A 20,296-nucleotide genomic window follows, 5' to 3' on the forward strand; every position below is an offset into this window, starting at 1 on the left:
TGTAATCCCAGCACTTTGGGAGTCTGAGGCGGGCAGATCACGAGGTCAGGAGATCAAGACTATCCTGGCTAACACGGTGAAACACCATCTCTACTAAAAATACAAAAAATTAGCCGGGCATGATGGCACATACTTGTAGTCCCAGCTACTCAGGAGGCTGAGGCAGGAGAATTGCTTGAACCGGGGAGGCGGAGGTGGCAGTGAGCCAAGATTGTGCCACTGCTCTCCAGCCTGGGTGACACAGCGAGACTCCATCTCAAAAAAAAAAAAAAAAAAAAAAAGATTGGGCTTATTTCACATAAGCCCACTCCTTACTAAACCAACAATGATTGCCTAAGATGCACGGAGCCAGTTGGTGGAAAAGTCCATAGACTATCAGAGTCGAATGGTGCTGGTCAGGTGGGAGGAGCACCTCATTCCTGCTTCCCCATCAAGTTGCTTGCCTTGGCCTGCTTCCTACTGTCTGGGTCACTGGTGCTCACACAGCCTTTCCCAACCCCCACCTCCAAAGGTCATATTTTACAGCTCCTTGTGAGGAATTCACATCATGCCATGACCTTCACTATGAGAAAGCACAGGCTGTAAAAGGCCAGCCTGGCTCCCTGCTCCGTGGTTAAATATTGATGATATTGGGCAATAGAGACCTGGAGTGGGCACACTACATATCCCCCTGCAGTGATGGAACCCACAGACCGCAGGTCCTCTGCAGTCCATTCTCCTGCCTGTCCAGAGGATCCGGATGTTTTCTCTTTACTTGAGGCCAACACATAACAAAGAAAGCACTGGGCTACTGGTGCTTTCGGATTGTGAAAGTCAGGTGGAGCCTGTTTGCACTCTGAGTGCACTCATTCAAGAGGTCAGTCACCCCGGAGTGATACAGAAGGCTCCAGGCCTGGGCGTGTGCTAAGGCCAGAGCTACCAGATGGGTCCAGCTGCCGCAGGCTCTCCAGGCACTGTCCCCTAAGTGACAGCTGTTACTGCCTGGGAGAGCTCAAGTGCAAAGACTATCCTGTTCTCCCATAAAGAGGAGGAAAAGGAAGATACAGAAATCGGTGCTGCTCCCAACAGCAGATCAAGGCAGTCGTCAGGAACTCAGGATCCGGGGTGAGTGTCCTCATCTTGCCTTGGGGATGGGTGGCCCAGGTCTTTGGCAGAAGTCACAGTCCAATGGCAGATGGTTAAGCCCTGTTTAAAATGCAGAGATCTCCCAGAGGGGCTTAAGGAGACAAGACAACTAAATGCAGTATGACATCCTAAATGGGATCCTGGAACAAGAAAAGAACATTAAAGGCAAAACTAATAAAATGCAAATAAGGCATAAAGTTTAATTTAATCATGCAAATGACAATATGATGCTCACTTTAGAAGCAAACTGGATACGTGCTTTGATAGAAATATGTCTTTGGCCGGGCGCAGTGGCTCACGCCTGTAATTCCAGCACTTTTGGAGGCCGAGGCAGGCCGATCACCTGAGGTCAGGAGTTCGAGACCACCCCGGCTAACGTGGTGAAACCCCATCTCTACTAAAAATACAAAATTGGCCGGGTGCGGTGGCTCATGCCTGTAATCCCAGCACTTTGGGAGGCCGAGGCAGATGGATCACCTCAGGTCAGGAGTTCGAGACCAGCCTGGCCAATGTGGTGAAACCCTGTCTCTACTAATAATACAAAAATTAGCTGGGTGTGGTGGCGGGCACCTATAATCCCAGCTACTCAGGAAGCTGAGGCAGGAGAACCACTTGAACTCGGGAGGCGGAGGTTGCAGTGAGCTGAGATGGTGCCACTACACTCCAGCCTGGGCAACAAGAGTGAAACTCTGTCTCTAAATAAATAAATACAAAATTAGCTGGGCATGGTGGTGGATGCCTATAATCACAGCTACTTGGGAGGCTGAGGCAGGAGAATCACTTGAACCTGGGAGGTGGAGGTTGCAGTGAGCTGAGATCATGCCATTGCACTCCAGCCTGGGCAAAAAGAGTGAAACTCTGTCTCAAAAAAAAGAAAGAAATATGTCGCTTGTTTCTGTGGCATCTAACATAGCTGAGGAGGGCTGACTCTCGGTTCTGGATTTGTATCCAATTTGTCATTTTGGTTTTTTGTTGGTTGGTATGTGTTTATTGTAACAATATTAAACATATTTTAAACATATTTTGGCCAGGTGTGGTGGCTCATGCCTGTAATCCCAGCATTTTGGGAGGACAAGGTGGGCAGGTTGCTTGAACTCAGAAGTTCAAGGCTGGCCTGGGCAAGATGATGAAACCCCATCGCTACAAAAAATACAAAAATTAGCCGGGCGTGGTGGCACATGCCTGTTGTACCAGCTGCTCAGGAGGCTGCGGTGAGAGGATCGCCTGTGCCCGGGAGATGGAGGTTGCAGTGAGCCAAGATGGTGCCATTGCACTCCAGCCTGGGCGACAGAGCCAGACTCTGTCTCAAAAAACAAAAAACAAAAAAACACCACTCCACTGTGGACAATAGCTTACCTGCGTCTTTGTACACTGATCTGATTAGTTCCATTAATTAAATATCAAAAATTGGAATTGTTGTCTCAAAAGGTATAAGTACAATAATACCCACATTTAAAAATGCATACAAAGGCTGGGTGCAGTGGCTCACACCTGTAATCCCAGCACTTTGGGAGGCTGAGGTGGGCGGATCACCAACCTGGCAAACATGGTGAAATCCCATCTCTACTAAAAATACAAAAATTAGCCGGGTGTGGTGGCCCATCTCTACTAAAAATACAAAAATTAGCCGGGTGTGGTGGCACATGCCTGTAGTCCCAGCTACTCAGGAGGCTGAGGCAAGAGAATTTCTTGAACCTGGGAGGCCGTGGTTGCAGTGAGCCGAGATCACACCATTGCACTCCAGCCTGGGCCGCAAAAACAAAACTCCACCTCAAAAAAAAAAAAAAAACAAAAAACAAAAAACATACAAATAGAGAAAATATACATAGAAATATATACACACATTAAAAATTGAATTACATGTATTGTTCTCATGAAAGCATTGTATACGCATAAGAAACCACACAATACAGAAGTGGTCAACATGAATATCCCATGTGTCTAAATCTCATCCCACACCCTAGAAGAAGACTGTGTTTGGTTTCTCAACTTCAACACTTTTCTTTGTGAGTTCAGGGGTTTGCATATGGCACAGGGGCCTGTGGCTGATGTTACTAATCAATCCAGGCACTCTTATATCTGAGACTGGATGGAATGTCACAATCCTTCTTGGACAGTGCTCTGGACAGTCAGTTGGAGCTAGAACACAAGATCACATCTGTTGGCCATTCTTGTAACTTTGTCTTTCCATGATTTTAGATGGGTAGGTAGGCAGATAGATAGATAGACAGATAGATCGATAGATGATAGATAGATAGATAGATAGATAGATAGATAGATAGATAGATAGAATCTCCCTCAAATGAGTAAGTAGGCAGTGTGCATGTGAGTCCTTGAAAGTCTAAGAAAGGGCCAGGCACGGTGGCTCAGGCCTGTATTCCTAGCATTTTGGGAGGCCGAGGCGAGTGGATTACCTGATGTCATGAGTTCAAGACCAGCCTGGGAAACATGAGGAAACCCCATCATTACTAAAAATACAAAAATTAGCCTGGCGTGGTGGCATGCCCTGTAGTCCCACTACTTGGGAGGCAGAGGCACAAACGAGAACCGCTTGAACCCAGGAGGCATAGGTTGCAGTGAGCTGAGATCACGTCACTGCACTCCAGCCTGGGCGACAGAGCAAGACTCCGTCTCAAAAGAAAAAAAAAGAAAAAAAAAAAGTCTAAGAAAGGTCTTTTTTTCTCCCTGACTTCCATCTCCACCTTGGCATATGAATGATCATTCACATATGAAAAGCTTAAGTCAGTATTGTATTTGTGTCAAAATATTTTCCCTTGCAATTTGTAGATATGCCTTTTTAGTTTTCTCAGAGCATTTAGTGCTAGAGGAAACTCTGATGTAAAGCTAGTCCTTTTGTTGATAGTCCGATTTTCTGTCTGGCTGTTTGCCATCTAGCTGTTTTTGAATGCCCCTGGCTAAGTGTCCAAAGGCTATTTGGGGCTGAGATTGTTGAGCACCTAAGGCAGTGACAGAGTGTGAGGGGACCTGAGAATGCTTCGATCCTCCCTGTACACTTTTTTTCTTGGTGCCCTATGGCATGTTTTATAATTGATCTGTTCAAAACACTTCTCTTGTTTTATTTTAGTTATGTTTATCTCCATTCCTACTCCCTTCCTCCTCCTCCCCAAGACACAGCTTAATGTGTTTAATGTGTGTCCTTTTAAAAAAATGTGTTATTGGGTCGGGCGCGGTGGCTCACTCCTGTAATCCCAGTACTTTGGGAGGCCAAGGCGGGTGGATCACCTGAGGTCAAGAGTTCGAGACCAGCCTGGCCAACATGGTGAAACCCCATCTCTACTAAAAATACAAAAATTAGTGGGGCGGTAGTGACATGCGCCTGTAATTCCAGCTACTTAGGAGGCTGAGACAGGAGAATCGCTTGAACCTGGGAGGCAGAGGTTGCAGTGAGCAGAGATCGTGCCACTGCACTCCAGCCTGGGTGACAGAGTGAGACTCCGTCTCAAAAAAAAAAAAAAAAAAGCGAAATAACTTAACAATTTTAATATTGGCCTGAATAATATATGTTGTCAAAATTAATTTTACCTATTTCTTTTTGTTTTGTAAAGTATGGATGCTAGAAAATTTTATATTAAGTAGTAATAATGCAGTTAGTACAAGAAGACGTCAAAATGTCTGACTGTTTTGAGATTGACTGAGGTTCAGTTTATTATTAATAGTTGGGATGGAAATAGGCCTACACGAAGTAAGGGATTTATCCAGAGAGCATGGATTCAGGTTCTTCCCTTGCAAATAACAGAAACCAATTCTGCTAACTTGTCCAAAAAAAAAAAAAGAAAAGAAAAGAAAAGCTCTCGGGGTCGCGGCAGGGGGTGCCCTCTCAGCATCAGGAGCCGGCAGCTGCTTTTCCCTCCGGCACTTTTCCCTTTTCTCCTCTCTGTGTCGTAGGCGTGCCAATCCCCAGGAGAGAGGCGTGATAGGCCCAGCCTTTGACACGTGGGGAAACACAGGCCTGTGATTGGCTACCGCATGACACCCAAGGGACAAGTTGCTATGGCAACGCGTGGGCGCGCTATGGGCTCGTAGAAGCCAGGTGCGGACGCCGAACAGGCGAAGACCCGAGATGTCCTTGGCAAGGGTCCCAGAACTCGCCAGTGGCTCGGTCCTCCTCACTCCCAGAACAGTGCTCCTCCACACATGCGATGGCTTTTAATAAATATTTGAGTCACTCCCACTTCCAGTCTCTGCCCCTCCAGGCTCCACGTGCTCCTGGGTTCGTTCGGGTCGTTTTTGTCCCATAACTTTGGGCCAGAGGAGATCTGGATTTGGGCACAGAGGGAGATCAAACTCGGGTGGGATATCCAGTCATGCTGTCTGCTTTGTTTCCAGGGGTCTTCACGGCTTCTCTGCCCAGGGGCCAGAACCGAGGAGGCCAGGAGGGCTGCTGGGGCTAAGGGGTCTAAGGACCTCGTTGCACACGCTACCAGGAGCAGGGGCATGGAGCACAGTGAGGGGGCTCCCGGAGACCCAGCCGGTACTGTGGTGCCCCAGGAGCTGCTGGAAGAGATGCTTTGGTTTTTTCGGGTGGAAGATGGTAAGTGGTGAGAGATTGACGGCAGGGGTGGGGGTGTGCCCCTCAATACAGAGCAGAGTTTGGCTGAAGGCCCTGACACTGTCGTCCCCTCCAGGTCAGGCGGTACATTTCCTCCAAGACAGGGAATCAGTCGGGGTGTCTCAGTACCCAGAGGGGTCTGGCTGGACCGCCCCTTCCTTTTCTCAGGGTGTGGTCGCTTATTTATGCAGCCCTCCAATCATCACAACATTTATTAAGCTCCTATTCTGTACCAGACACTGTTCTCAGCACTGGGGCGACAATAATGAATAAAACACAAAAATCTCTGCCTTCATGGAATGTACATTCTAGTGGGGATTAAAAATAAACAACTAAAACGCATAGTGCGTTGGTGATGAGTAATAAAAAGAAAAATTAAACAGAGAAAGAGAATAGGAAGTATGCAGCAAGGGCAGTAATGTGGTCAAGGAAGGCCTCACTAAAAAGGTGATATTTTTATCATCAGGAAGGTGACTTGCAGGAAACTAAGGAAATAATTAGCTATGCAAATTATTTGGGGGAGGAACATTCCTGGAGGGAGGACAGCAAATGCAAGAGCTCTGAGGCTGGACCCTGCTTCATTTGGGTGCAGCATGGACAAATCTTGAGTAGCCACATTCAGTTTAGTCACTTCATGTATTATCTGTGGGCAGTTGCCATTCCTTCCACCCTTCTCCCTGCCTTCTTTCTTTCCTTTCCTTTTCTTTTTTTTCTTTCTTCTTCTTCTTTTTTTTTTTTTTTTTTTGCCTTTTTTTTGAGGCAGGGTCACTCTGTTGCCCAGGCTGGAGTGCAATGGTGCAATCTTGGCTCACTGCAAGCTCTGCCTCCTGGATTCAAGTGATTCTCATGCCTCAGCCTCCTGAGTAGCTGGGATTACAGTGTATGCCACCACACCCAGCTAATTTTTGTATTTTTAGTAGAGACAGTGTTTCACCATGTTGGCCAGGCTGGTCTTGAACTCCCGACCTCAGGTGATCCACCTGACTCGGCTTCCCAAAGTGCTGGGATTATAGGCGTGAGCCACCGAGCCCAGCCTTCTTTCTTTTCCTTGTGCTCCGCAGGTCCAGCCCCTGGCAAAACTGAAGATTGTAAAGTTTATCTTGGCCCACCTGTCTCTTGCCCTCCATAGGCCTCTGCCCTTCACCCCTGTTGCCCCACTATTATTTAACTGCAGTACTGTCTCCTCCATTAGATTAGGGCTTCTCCAGAGTAGAGACTGTGTCTTCCACCCTCCCACCTGTTAGACTGGGAGTGCCCCAGGGCAAGGGGCCCATCTTTGATTAGGGTCTCCACGCAAAAGACAGTTGATGCTGTAAGCTGGGTCTGAGCCCAGGCCCCAGCTGTTAGCGGGCTTGAGAGGTGCCTGGCCATTCCTCAGGGCTCTGTCCTGTGTGTCCTTCCCCAGCATCTCCCTGGAATCATTCCATCCTTGCCCTGGCAGCTGTGGTGGTCATTATAAGCATGGTCCTCCTGGGAAGAAGCATCCAGGCAAGCAGGTGAGGAGCTGGTCCTGGGGGGATGGGGTGGTCTCTGTGGGGTAGAGGCCCTGCCTTCCCAGAGGGAAATCTAGAGAGGGGTCACTTAGGGATCATTGCTGTCCACCCTTTGGGACAGCAAAATTCAGCCTTCAGTGTCCTTCGAGAATCCAAAGCTGTTAAAAACAAACAAACAAACAAAAAACAGCAACAGTCCCTGATTACCACCCCCTGGCCCCTGACAGGAAGCAGGCATGACCTGGAGGAGTGTAGCCATTCAGAAGGTGAGCTTGCCCCTCTCACCCTATCAGCACACATGCACCTCAGCAAAGTCAACTCAGAGATGAGTGGCTGTCCATGGGTACAGCAGACCTGTTCCCGCTACGACCCAGCCAGAATCTCTAGGCAGACAGCTTACCACCGCTGGGTCCCTCCACTATGGCCAGGAAGTCTAGGGGTACCTTGAATAAAACCAACCTGGAGAGAGGACAGGCACATGGGAGTTATTAAGGAAGTGGGCAGTGGGAGCCAATGAAGGTGGTTGGGGGAGGGGAGTGATGTGTACATGATGGGGTTTTAGAAACATGACTGGTGTTGTGCCTAGGCTGGTTTGGAGGAGGAAACACCTAGAGGCAGAGAGATTAGTTAGAAATTTCCTGCAGTAGTGTGAGGGATGAGGTGTGTGGTGACAAGGACCTATGCTAAGTAGGATGACAGTCCAAGGTCAGAGACAGTGTGGTTAGGTGAAAAGAACACAGGATTCAAGAGTCAGGAGGCTTAAGTGCACACACTAGCTATGTGCATCCTTGGCTTTTTTTTTTTTTTTGAGACAGTCTCTCTCTTGCCCAGGATGGAGTGCAGTGGCGCAATCTCGGCTCACTGCAACCTCTGCCTCCCAGGTTCAAGTGATTCTCCTGCTTCAGCCTCCCAAATAGCTGCAATTACAGGCACAACCACACCCAGCTAATTTTTGTATTTTTAGTAGAGATGGGGTTTTGCCATGTTGGCCAGACTGGTCTCAAACACCTGGCCTCAAGTGATCCACCCGCCTCAGCCTCCCAAAGTGCTGGGATTACAGGTGTGAGCCACTGCACCTGGCCTCCTTGAAGCACATTTCCTCACTTGGAAGGTGCGGGGATGGCAATGATACTTGAGATCACAGGTGACAGTAAGGATTCCTTGAGATGACACACACGCAAGGGTAAGCCATTTCTCTGTTGGAGGAATATCCAACCATTGCCGCTTCTCCTCTAGTAGCTCCCAAACTGCATATAGGATTTTCCCCTTAGACTCTTTAAGCCATTTGGGGGACCCAGTCCTGCCCCAACCACTCAGCCCCCCTCATTAACACTGTTCCCTGTCCCCCTAGAAAAGAAAAGATGCAGCCACCAGAAAAAGAAACTCCAGAAGTCCTGCATTTGGAAGAGGCCAAGGATCACAACAGCCTAAAAAACCTAAGAGAAACTTTGCTCTCAGAAAAGCCAAACTTGGCCCAGGTGGAACTTGAGTTAAAAGAGAGAGATGTGCTGTCAGTTTTCCTTCCGGATGTACCAGAAACTGAGAGCTAGTGAGGGTTCAGAGAAGCCCCATCCTAAGCCAGGCACATGATGTGGGCTCAGCTCAGTGGCCTGAAACCTCTCAGGTTTTAGAGTCTCTCCCAAGAAGCCGCTTTTTTCTCTTTCTTTCTTTCTTTTTTTCTTTCTTAGCAGATACAATGAATGAACTGCAAGCAAACTAAAATTCTGTTATTAAAAAAAATCTTTTATTAAAATGCTCCTGGAAGTGAGCAGGTGGTATTGCATAGTTTGTTCAGATGGCAGTGGTACACACACACATACACACACAAGTGGCCTGGAGCAAAAGTGCAAAATCCGTAGCTGGCCTGTGGGTCGGGAAGCCTGGCTAGGACTCCAAGCATGTGGTCTTGAGTAGTTCACAGCCCCCCTCTGACCTCAGCTCCTCCATTTACAGAATGAGTCCGAAGACTGGGTCAGAGATGCTGTTTGCAATCCAACAGTAGTCCTGAGACTGCTGAGAGGGGAAGGAGCAGGCTTCCAGGCCCAGAATCCCCTTCCCAATCCTTCCACCCACCAGGACCCTCTCCTTTCCCTGCTTGTCTGCTAAGAGTCTGTGCAAGACTTCCCTGGGACCTGGCGTGTGGTAAACAAAATCAGACAACTACCACACTGCCTGCCTTGGACAGCCTTTTCTTGCTAACAGTGGGATCTCAAAGGTGTGTCCTGATCCCAAGTCTGAGCCATGGTGTCTTGGTATAAGCTGCGGTGACACCACCAAATAACATATGCAAAATTTTGCTTTATTAACCCAAAATGCTTTAGGTTCTAAAGTGGGCTTTGAACACTCAGACTCATTGCTGAGGGTCCTGGGTCCTGCCAAACCAGGTGACAAACGGGTATACTGTGTTTCTACCTGCAGGGGGGCAGGCCCTGTAGCCCCTGGATGGGTCTGATGCTGCTGTGGGCTCCCTGGAGCCCTGGGTAACTCACTGGAGTGACAACTTTCTTCTGCAGCCTGGATCATTAAGCTTGAGGGAGCTGATGCTGAGGTTCTTTGGACAGAGTCCTTAACAGTGGGAAAACACATGGGGAATCTGTCTGCTGGTGAAAGAACTCTGGGGCTCCTTACATTGGACAACCTACAGTCCCTCCCTTTTACCCTCATTGAGACGCCAAGTGTTGGAAATACCCCTTCCTGGGGCTTCTGTCCATTGGATTATTTTAACTAGATTTTCCTTGGATAAACTGTGGGGTTTGTAGCCTGGGCCTTCTGTGAAGTCAGCAGATGACAGGAGGGCCAGGCTCTGGCCTCTGAAACTGCAGCCCCCCTGCCTTTCCCGTCCACCAGGTGGCACAAGGACCCCAGGCTGTCATTCCGCAGGCTGTTCTCGGGCCTGACATTGACAAGAGCTATCCACCCAGACCATGCACTAAGGCCACAGCTGGCCCAACTGTAGCTGGAGCAGGAAGGGCTGATGGCAGCAGGATAGACACTGCAATTTCTTCCTACTTAAGGCTGACCCCAGGTCTCTGGGTTGTCACAGTGGCTGTTTCCCCCTACGGCCACAGACGCGGTGGTTACCGTGAAGACCAAGGCCTGGAGGGAACAGAAGCAGCATCCCTGCCTGCCACTCCAGCTCACACAGTGAATTGAGTGTAGGGACACTGCTTGGTGCTGGAGGCGGGGTCTGCTGTCCATCAGACGGAAAGGCCGGTGGTGAGAAGCCAGCCCCTGTCCCGCTGCAGTCCTGTCCAGCCACCGAGCCTAGGCTTCCTGGGGAGGGGCCCTCAGAAGATCTTGAAGCCCTTCAGGAGGGTCAGGGTAGGCGCCTTGCGCTTGCTCTGGGCCCGGGATGACTTCACAGTGACCAGCTTGGCCTGGGCCACAGTGGGCATCTCCTTCAGGCTGACGGTGGAGAGCGTGTTGAAGGTGCAGCTGGCCAGCCCATGCCGGGCGGTGAGCGGGGCCTGGTGGGGCAGGGCCCTCTCCTCGGAGATGAAGAGGGGCCGGGTCAGGGGGCTCTTCTCCAGCTCCCGCCGTGCCTCTCGCACTGCCTCATGGAAGACATGCTGCACGTGCTCAAAGTCCAGACAGGCAGAGACCTCGAAAAACAGGCACCCAAACCTGCCTGCCAAAGCCACACCCTCTGCCTTGGTGACTTGCCTGGTGAGGAAGCAGTGTGAGGCAGGGAGTTAGGAGCAGGCTGTGCCAAGTCAGGCAGACCAGCTCCTACACCCAGCGCCCCATGGACTAGCTGGGTGGCCTGGGGTCATCTTCACCTCTCTGAGTCTCAGCGTTCTTATCAGTACAGTGGGTTACTGCCCTCTGCCTCTTAGGGTTGTTAGGATTACGAAAGACAATTTGTTTCAAGTGCTTAGCACAGTACCTGGCACAGAGTCAGTGCTCAATAAATGGTAGCTGATGTCACCCAAGCCAGAATTTTGGGATGAGGATAAGGGTAAGAAGCTACTCCAAATCCCCTGTGCTAGACCCTGCCTGTGGCTGGAGGAAGCAGGCCATTCCCAGCCCCATCTCTTCTCTACCCCATCGTGGGTCCCTGGGGCAGGAAACAGGCCACCCACAGCTCTGGCTTGTGGGATCAGCTCTAGAGAGAAGCAGTCGTTTGGACTGAAGGGTTAGACCACAGAGGTGACTCCAGAAGCCTGTGGTTGGCAGAGTTCTCAGGGCTCCTGGGGTTTGTGTTTGTGAAAATTCATTATTCAAGCCCTCACAATGACAAAGTTGCAGATTCAAGCTCATCATAAAAGCAAATAATAAAACCAGGGCAGAGGCAGGAGAGGGCAGGGGGGACAACATTTCATGGTGAGGAGGGCAAAAGGAGAGAGGGGGCAACACCTATTCTGCCTTGGTCCTACACCACCTCCCGTGAAGGGAGGATAGAATATCCGGAACTTGGGAAGGTCCTGGAGGCTTCTGACCTGAAAGCCACGGGAATCGAGGTGGGAAGAAAAAGAAGACTGGCCTTGCATAGGTCGGATGTCTACAAGAGGGAAGAGATGGGGGGGTCCCTGAGGTCTTGGGGCCAAGACTCCACTGGCTGGATCTTCCTGACCTACTGCTGAGCTGTCCCACTGCCCATTCCCGAGGATAATGGCACAGCCACTAGATGAGAGGAGGCACTCGAGTGGGCCATGGTGGGAAAAGTTTCTGAGCCCAAGGCTGACCTGGCAGGAGCAGGGGCTGAGAGTGGGCTAGCTTCCCAGAGTGCCACTCCATGGTGGGGGGCGCGGTCTCAGAGAGAGTGAGTAACTGGGACAAAAAAGAGTCAGAGGCATCGGATCTATTCCCCACCCAGGGCTGGGTGCCCTGGTGCCAGTAAGCTCACCGCTTCCTGAGGAACCCTTTTGGAAAGAACACTTGCTATTATTTGCTTTTTTTTTTTTTTTTTTTTTTTTTTTTTGAGACGGAGTCTCGCTCTGTCGCCCAGGCTGGAGTGCAGTGGCGCGATCTCGGCTCATATTATTTGCTTTTATGATGAGCTTGAATCTGCAACTTTGTCATTGTGGGGGCTTGAATAATGAATTTTCACAAACACAAACCCCATGTGTGCGTGCATGTGTGTGAGTGGGTGACAGAGGCACAGAACATTGTCCTTTTTCTTATTTTGTTGCATCCTAGGGAAAATTTTATCAGTGGCTTGGGAAGCATCAACCTAACCCACATTTTACCCTTTTAACAGTGAGACAGTTGTGGGAGACAATGGCCAATGCTCAGCTAAAAGTTAGACTTCCTGTGCCTCCCAGAATCCTAATCTACTAAACTTGGGACTTGATCGAAGAATGAAATAGGAATACATTGTCCTGAGTTGTTTTTAGGGAACGGGTGGGATCAGCTTCATTTGAGCATGTATTCTTTGTTATTTGCTCCCAAACCATTTTAGACAATCCCTTTGGCAAAGATTGGGGTCAAAAGAGTGATCTGTAGCTTTTTTCCCTGTACTGAAAACTGGCCTACTCACAATCCAGTCTTCTGACCCCTAAGAGGGTCTGCGATTCCTCAAAGACTACCTGCAGCAGCTTTCAGGTCACATGACTTCCCTCGTTCTCTGAGACACAATTTGCCTAGGTCTGAGGGCTTGGCCACCTTTGAAGGCCTCTCACCATAGTCCCCTTTCACGGTCCCACACCTCTCTTTTTCCCACCGCCCATCTGACCCGTTCTAAACAAAGGGTCCCCTCCTTGCTAACACCAGTCAATGTGCCCTTGGGGCCTAAGGAAGCAGGACTGACCAACCGTGAACAGGGAGGGATGAGTGGCTGGTGGAAGGGGCTATCCCTTGCAGGTAGACTGGCCACAGAGGACAAAGGTCAGTGCTGGAGAAATCCAGTGGCATTACTCATCAAGTTGAGGCATCACAGCGTCAAATGCTTCAGGGCCAGGCAGGCAACTTGAATGTGTGGAAAGGGTGGAGGTAAACCACGGGGAGTGGTGAGGCCTGGGGTCGGCTGGAGAGAGCGTGCCCCACCTCAAAGCATTCCAATTCTAGGTCTTTTAAGACACTATGCCAGCCAAGCAAAATATGGCTGCAGTATTCTTCAGTAATGCATCCTCTGGCCCAGTCTCTGACCTCCGATTCGAGTCCAACCCTTTCTAAGAGAACCTGCCCTCAGCCCAGCCAACTGTGGGAGTGAGAGTGGGAGGCTGGGTCTGGGTGAGGTGAGAGCCGGTTGGACCAGAGCAGACATCTGACCAAGGAGCCCATCAGAGCCTCTCTCCTTAGAACTGGAATTGGGCACTAGACCAGTCAGCTGCTGGGAGTGAGATCGGAAGGTCAGATAGACTCATGCAAGAAGGGTGAATCCAAGAGAATCCACAGAGACCCAAGAGCGCGGAAGGAGTGGCCACTCTTCTGATTTTCAGGGTGCAGTTGCTGTGTGACCCAGAAGCGTTTCCCTTCAAGTCCTTGGCTGCCTGGAAGACCAACATCTACCATATCCTTACAACATAATCCCTTTGGCCGGGCACGGTGGCTCACGCCTGTAATCCCACACTTTGGGAGGCCGAGGCAGGTGGATCATGAGTTCAGGAGTTCAAGACTAGCCTGGCCAAAAAGGCGAAACCCCATCTCTACTAAAAACACAAAAATTAGCCGGGCGTGGTGGCAGGAACCTGTAATCCCAGCTACTGGGGAGGCTGAGGCAGGAGAATCACTTGAACCCAGGAGGTGGAGGTTGCAGTGAGCAGAGATGGTGCCATTGCACTCCAGCCTGGGTGACACAGTGAGACTCTGTCTCAGAAAACAAACACACACACAAACAAACATATAATCCCTTCTACCACAATTCAAGGGGATGACTGTTCTTAGCAGCCCACTAATCCCTGAAGATGCCACCTGCCCTTACAAGTGAAGAAAGCGAGCTCTGGAGATAAGGGCCAAGCAGGCTGTGCTCACCTGTACTGAGCCATGTCCAGCTTGTTGCCCAGCAGCAGGGCAGGGATGCTGCGCTGTGTCTCCTTCGCGTGCAAGGCAAGCAGCTCCAGGTAGCTGCTGCTGCTATCAAAGCTCTGGCGGCTGTCGACGCTGTACACCACCAGGAAGGCATGGGCCCAGTTCAGGTAGCGCTCGCAGTTCCTGGGGGTGTCCTGGGGTGAAGGAGAGAAGCCCCGCCGGGGGGCAGAGGAGGTTGGGGTAAACGCCTTCACCTGAGCCGCCCAATCCCACCTCCCCACTCCCCGGTCTTTGTATATTGTTTCTCAGCAGAGCCCTTTCAAAGGGGCACTTGAGTGTGGATTTGGCTTGGTGTGAAAGGAGACATTGTCTCATGAACCTCCCTCCCACCACCCAGCCAGAGACTTGGAGACCTTGGCCCCTTGGGCCCAGAGCCAAAGACTCTGGCATGGTCCCTACAGAGACCTGGCTGTCCCTGGGCACCGCTGGTTTTGGGTTGAGTTCATGCTGCCCCTTTGGCTTCTGAGAGTAACTGGCATCCAGCCTTGGCAGGGGGTGGTGAGGACATGGGGGGAGACTTGTGTGTGGGAGAGACCTGGGCTGAGGGGCTCTCACCAGGAGCATCTGTGTAAACAGGTGTGCACCTGTCTCCTCGTGTGCACAGGCACAGAGCCCCACAGCACAGGATCTCAGAGCGGATGCCAGCAACCATCATGTCTCTCCAGGCCCTGTCCCATCCTTCTCATTTGGCAAAGGAAGGATTCAGACCCAGAGAGGTCAAGTGCCTCATTCAGGGTTACACAGCAAAGTTGAGCTTAAAAGGCATCTAAATGCCTATCTGAGGTCCCGCACTCTGGGCCAGGACTTCTCAGGAGGTTATACTGACTCACAGCAGTGCATAGGTAATGGAGGTAATGTTACCAGGTCTGCAGTGTCCATGACCCTCAGGTGGACAGGCTGGTGGTCCACAGTCTCCTCGGAGCTGTAGGTGTCCTCTACAACACAGATGGTTAGCCAGGTCAGACACAGTGCCTTGGGTGTAAGTTTGAGCTTCCCTCTGTGCTAGACCCCTGTGTGGCCTGGGGGGACCTTAGCAGCTGCTCTGGGGCTGGGACCACTGGAAAGTCCTTGGTTCTCACCCACATGGAGGCTACAGGCAGAACCTCCCACCAAGGAGATGCTGCTCCACCTACAGGGCTCAGCATCAGTGGTCACTCACAGACCACACCTCGGGGGTGGGTCTGTGTTCTGGATCCACACACAAAACCAGCAGGATAGAGTCGAGTGTGTGGCCCCTAGACCCTGTTAGCAGCACAGGCTGGCTCAGGAGCAACACTGCTAGCCCCTCTATCCCAGAACCCCAGGCTTTCCCACTCTCTTCCCCCTCAACCAACCTCCTGTCCCCAGTGGGAGAAGAGACAAAGGAAGAGAGAAGTACACAATACAATGGAAGGAATGGCAGTCAGACCCCTTTTAGAAGTTCCGAGAAGGTTTTACAAATAATCCTTGTCAACATGACAGCAGGGGAGTCTAGTGTAGTCAGAAGTTTTCAGTTGGAGAATGTGGTATTAAACCCAATGTCAGCTGCTTTTTAGCTTTGTGACTTGGCCAAATCACTTCAGCTCTCTGAGGCTGTTTCCTCATTTTAAAATGGGAACACTGTGATAACATTGCTAACAGTTTCCAAGCCTTTCCTTTGTCCCAGGCGCTGTGCTAAGTGCTTGACATTAGCTCATTTAACGGTCCCATCTCCCAGGGCTCTGTAAGAACTGGATGGGCCCCCCAGGCATGGGGCCTGGCTCACCATACATGCCTGGTGAGGGCAGTGGGAACGATGTGTTCCAAAGTTAATAGGGCAGGATCACATTCCCAGGTGATTTTTTTTTTAACTTTTGAAATAACTTTAGACTGACATAGAAGTTGTAAAATAGTAGAGTTCCTGTCTACTCTTCACCCAGCTTCCCCCAGTGTCATCACCTTACATAACCATAGCCCAATGATCAAAAAGAAATTTACATTGATACCATACTATGAACCAAACTAGTGACCTTATTTGAATTTCTTGAGTTGTTACTTTTTTTATATGTATGGTTCTCATGATCTCAAATCTGAGAAAGCAACAAGTGGCCAGGCATGCAGAGGAGCTTGCGGCCATGTTGGCAGTCATTCTCTGCACCCCCAATCTGTGCCTGTGTCATTGGCCCACATGTGTGAGTGCACTTGGTTATCACGTTTCCCTAGGTGTCCCCTGCCCCTAGTGACCCTAAAGAAGTCACCTTTTGGCAGAACTGGGGTGGTCTCTGCCTTCCTGGCAGCATCCACTGTGAGAGGGCACGCCCCCAACCCTGGCTGAATTTATAGTCAAACACTTCTTTCTGAGGGCCACTGGCAGCCAAGCTGGCCTGGACACACTCCAGGTCCACTAGCATCCAGCATGAATCACAGACAGCTTCTTGTCCCCAGCCTGCTTTGGGGACTTGGATAAATAGCTGCTCTTATGCAAAGACAAAAAAAATCTAATGGAAACTATGTTCCAAATGTTTAACTATATTTGGTCCAAGAAGAGCTGCCCCTAGATGCTTACATCTCTTTCAGATCTGTCTTTATTTTCCAGTCAAAGATGTCAGATGCACCCCTTTTAGGAGTTCCCCTCAATGGGCGCAGTGTCCTGCCCAGCCCAGTGAAAGGCGCTAGCCCAACCTTGGTCTCCTGCCCACAGCATGACAGCCTTTCAAGGTTGCTGTTAGCTCCATTGTAGAGAGATGGCAAGGTGAGGCCCAGAGAAGGGATCTCACCCAAGGCCACACAGCACCTAATCAGCAGAAGGAACTTGAACTCAGGGCTTCCAGGCTGGGCTGTGTTCACAATGGGACCCCCTCACCCCGTGACTGCTCAGTGAATCAGCCCACCCTCCAGCTCTGTCTGGGCAGAGTACAAGGGAAGACCAGAATCGCCCAGTCTGGTGGGGATGTGGAACATGCCTGCATGAGCTGGAAGAAGCCTTGGAGCTCATACTGTCCAGCCTCCCTTTATAGAAGAAGTGACAGGCCTCAGGGGCTGGGGCAGGAGTGAGGGGCTCCTTTCCCAGTCACAGTAATGTCCAGACTTCCTATCACCAAGTCCCTGCCTCAGAGTACTCTGGTGTCCTTAAATATATGGGTTTCCTAACACCTGGTTGTAATTAATATCCTGTGGACTTTTGGGTAGAGAGAAGAGTCATTTCCCAAAGTTTTGAATTTGCCGATGTTTTCCTCTCATTTACAGTAATAATTTTTAAATGGCACCACAGAAGCTCACGTCAGAGTGTATACAGGGTGCTGCCTCAGAAATGGTGCCTATGTTGGGCCGGGCGTGGTGGCTCACACCTGTAATCCCAGCACTTTGGGAGGCCAAGGCGGGCGGATCACAAGGTCAGGAGTTCTAGACCATCCTGCTGAACACGGTGAAACCCTGTCTCTACTAAAAATACAAAAAAATTAGCCGGGCATGGTGGCAGGCACCTGTAGTCCCAGCTACTTGGGTGGCAGGCACCTGTAGTCCCAGCTACTCGGGAGGCTGAGGCAGGAGAATGGTGTGAACCTGGGAGGTGGAGCTTGCAGTGAGCCGAGATTGCGCCACTGCACTCCAGCCTGGGTGACCAAAAAAAAAAAAAAAAAAGAAATGGTGCCTATGTCCTCGCTGGAGGAGGAGGAGAGCAAGAGGAGTGAGAAGCTGACATTCTTCCCTGGCTGAGCCAGATGAGGCACCCTCAGCCCTTCTGGGAGAGGAGAATATTCTCCTGGAGACGCCTGCCCACTCCTGCGGGTCTCAGCACAGGCAAAGCCCTTCCACAGACACTGAATCTCTCAGCTACTACCAGCTCTAACAGCCACACCCCAGAAAACGATGCAACTCTTACACAGCCAGAGCACAGGCTATTGGTCCCATCTTCCAGATGGGGAAACCGCAGCTCAGAGGGCCCCATGCCACACAGACCTCTGACTCCAGGCCCTCTATGACATGAGGCTGCTCCTAGCGGAGAGCAACTGGAGCCATGCCTCGTCTTCCTTTGTGCCTGAGGGTCTCCATAATCTTAAGGCAAATCACTGAGCCCTCTCTTCCTCCATTTCTCCACCTATAAAATGAGGATCGTGATAGGAGCTCTTCTTTAAAGGGTAATCCTAAAACCAAAATTTACCACCCCCACCCCAGTTAAACCCTCATCTACACTGAGGCTAGTACTGTGCTACCTGCTGGAAATGGGAATGAATCTCCACCCTCAAGGCTCACCAAATGAGCTCAGGCTCTCAGAAGACCTAGGAAGGGCTTAGAGAGTTGTTTTACCAGCATTGCTGATGGCTAGCTCCCCAATGGAATGTGGAGACCTTTATCCACAGAAGGAAAGGTTCTCATCTGTCTCTGCTGCTGCTGGAACCAACAATGGGACAGTGGCCGGAATGTTTAGGCCCCTCCTAGCAGAACCTTCGAGGAGTGGCACTGGCCTCCCAGAGAGTCTGAGGGGAGAATGTCTGGTTGGCTCTCTGACTCGTGGGCTGTCAGTGTAGTGTGAGAGACCACAGACCAAGGGGACTGACCATTGTGGGGCTGCCCACTTCCCAGACAGTCTGCCCACGCATTCCACTACCAGGTCAGAACTCCAAAATTATTCAATCAGGAGGCTCAAACCACCACCCTAATAGGCTCATCCGGTGGGACCCTGTGACAGTATCGATTGGAAGGCAGGGAGGAAGACAGACTGGAGGTGAGATGCCAGGAAAAATACAAGATGCCCAGTTAAATCTGAATCTCAAAAAAAAAAGGAATAATTTTTGGTATAAGCATGACCCATGCAATATTTGAATTAGGCCGAATATGTCTTTTGAGTCCCTGCCCTTGGGAATTCCCCTTGTCCTTTCCCAGACACTGTGTCTGCTTGTGTGCCTTTCCTTCCTGTCCTCCCACCTCACCTCTGTCCTCAGTTTCTCCACCCCATCTCTATTCCATGCTCTGGCCTCTTCCAACACCTCGCCGGCCAGTGCACCATTGCATCCTGTGTCCTCCTCTCTCTGGAGCTGACCTCTGCTAATCAAAGGGCCTCCTCTGGGTGACCTTGGCCCAGAGTCTTCAGCTCCTTGGGCCTGTTTCCTCCACTGTAGCACTGAAGGGCTGTGCCAAGGCACCGGGGGTCAAGCAGAGCTTCGAGGAACAAATCTCTTAGGGACTGTCACCATGTCACCTGCCCTGCATCCCTGACTTACCCATGGGAACCCCTTTGCTCTCTCTGTTTGACACCCTGGGATTCTGTTTAAAATCTGGAAGAAGGGATTCTGCTACCTAAGGAAAAGCTTTTTTAAACAAGGGGACTAAATAGCCCTGATGTCTCTGCCTGCTGCAACACTGGTGCTGGACTCCAGCCTGAACTAAGGGGCTGGGCACCACTAGGGTAAGGAGCTCTCCCCTCCAGGTGCGGCAGGAGCACTGGATCAGGGGCCTGCTGCAGGGAGCGCAGGGCTTTCCACTGTGTCACAAAGCCTTGGGCTTCTCTGGAGGGCTCTCAGGGGTCCCATGAATGCTTTAATTGATTTTTATGAATGGGGAAAATAATCCAAGACTGCAACACCCATTTTCTAAAGGCTAAGATCATCCAGACACCTTATGGCTCTCAGTGAACAGTTTACAATAGACAAATGTTATACATGTGAGCTTTAAGCAACATTTATACTAATAAAATCCTGCTTTGATTTGTTTTAGAAGGGAATCTAAGCTATTGTGTATGGGAATCCATTTGAGGAGGAAGGAAAAGCAAAAATGCATTGAGTGCCTACTGTGGGTCAAGTACTAGGCTGGATCTTTTACATGTGCTATTTCTTTAATCCTCACAGCAATTCTCTAACTATTTTTTAATGCCCATTTTACAGATGAGGAAACAGTAGCTCAGAGAGGTTAGCTGACTGGCTCAAGGTTGCCAATAAGGAGCAGAGCCAGGTAGGATTCAAACCCAGCTCTGACTGACACCGAAACGTTCCTTTTTCCAATATACCATGATGCAGAGATGAAAACAACAGTTGTTTTCTCATACGGTTAAAAAACTGGTTCAGAAGCCAGCACCACTAGAGAATTTCTCCAATGTCCTGCCCAGCTTTTCTGGGAGAGAACACTGAGTGACCATCTTGAAGAATAATACCTATTTGTTTTTGAGTTTGTTTTTTTTTAGACAGAG

At 50.2% G+C, this 20,296-nt stretch overlaps 2 protein-coding genes across 5 annotated transcripts in view; one reads left to right on the forward strand and one right to left on the reverse strand.

Annotated features, from left to right (window-relative positions):
- Positions 1-8,956, forward strand: SLC51B (SLC51 subunit beta). Of its 2 annotated transcripts, none has more exons than XM_001174342.6 (4): positions 1-1,104; positions 5,473-5,677; positions 7,101-7,191; positions 8,540-8,956. In XM_001174342.6, the coding sequence occupies exons 2-4, from the start codon at positions 5,581-5,583 to the stop codon at positions 8,736-8,738; spliced, it is 387 nt and encodes a 128-aa protein (XP_001174342.2). In that variant the 5' UTR covers positions 1-1,104; positions 5,473-5,580; the 3' UTR covers positions 8,739-8,956. The 2 variants fall into 2 exon arrangements, with proteins under 2 accessions (XP_001174342.2, XP_016783856.2); XM_016928367.4 differs by lacking the exon at positions 1-1,104 and adding an exon at positions 4,939-5,356.
- Positions 8,911-20,296, reverse strand: part of RASL12 (RAS like family 12) — a 23,422-nt gene continuing 12,036 nt past the window's right edge. For all 3 annotated transcript variants that reach the window (XM_009429348.4, XM_003314715.6, XM_510479.8), the window contains 3 exons: positions 15,019-15,092; positions 14,101-14,291; positions 8,911-10,851 (listed from right to left, as the gene is read on the reverse strand). In XM_009429348.4, coding sequence (XP_009427623.2) covers positions 10,476-10,851; positions 14,101-14,291; positions 15,019-15,092 — 641 coding nt within the window. In that variant the 3' untranslated portion in view covers positions 8,911-10,475. The remainder of the gene's footprint in view (positions 10,852-14,100; positions 14,292-15,018; positions 15,093-20,296) is intronic.

This window comes from Pan troglodytes, chromosome 16 (genome assembly GCF_028858775.2).
Source record: "Pan troglodytes isolate AG18354 chromosome 16, NHGRI_mPanTro3-v2.0_pri, whole genome shotgun sequence".
Classification (NCBI taxonomy): Eukaryota; Metazoa; Chordata; class Mammalia; order Primates; family Hominidae; genus Pan; species Pan troglodytes.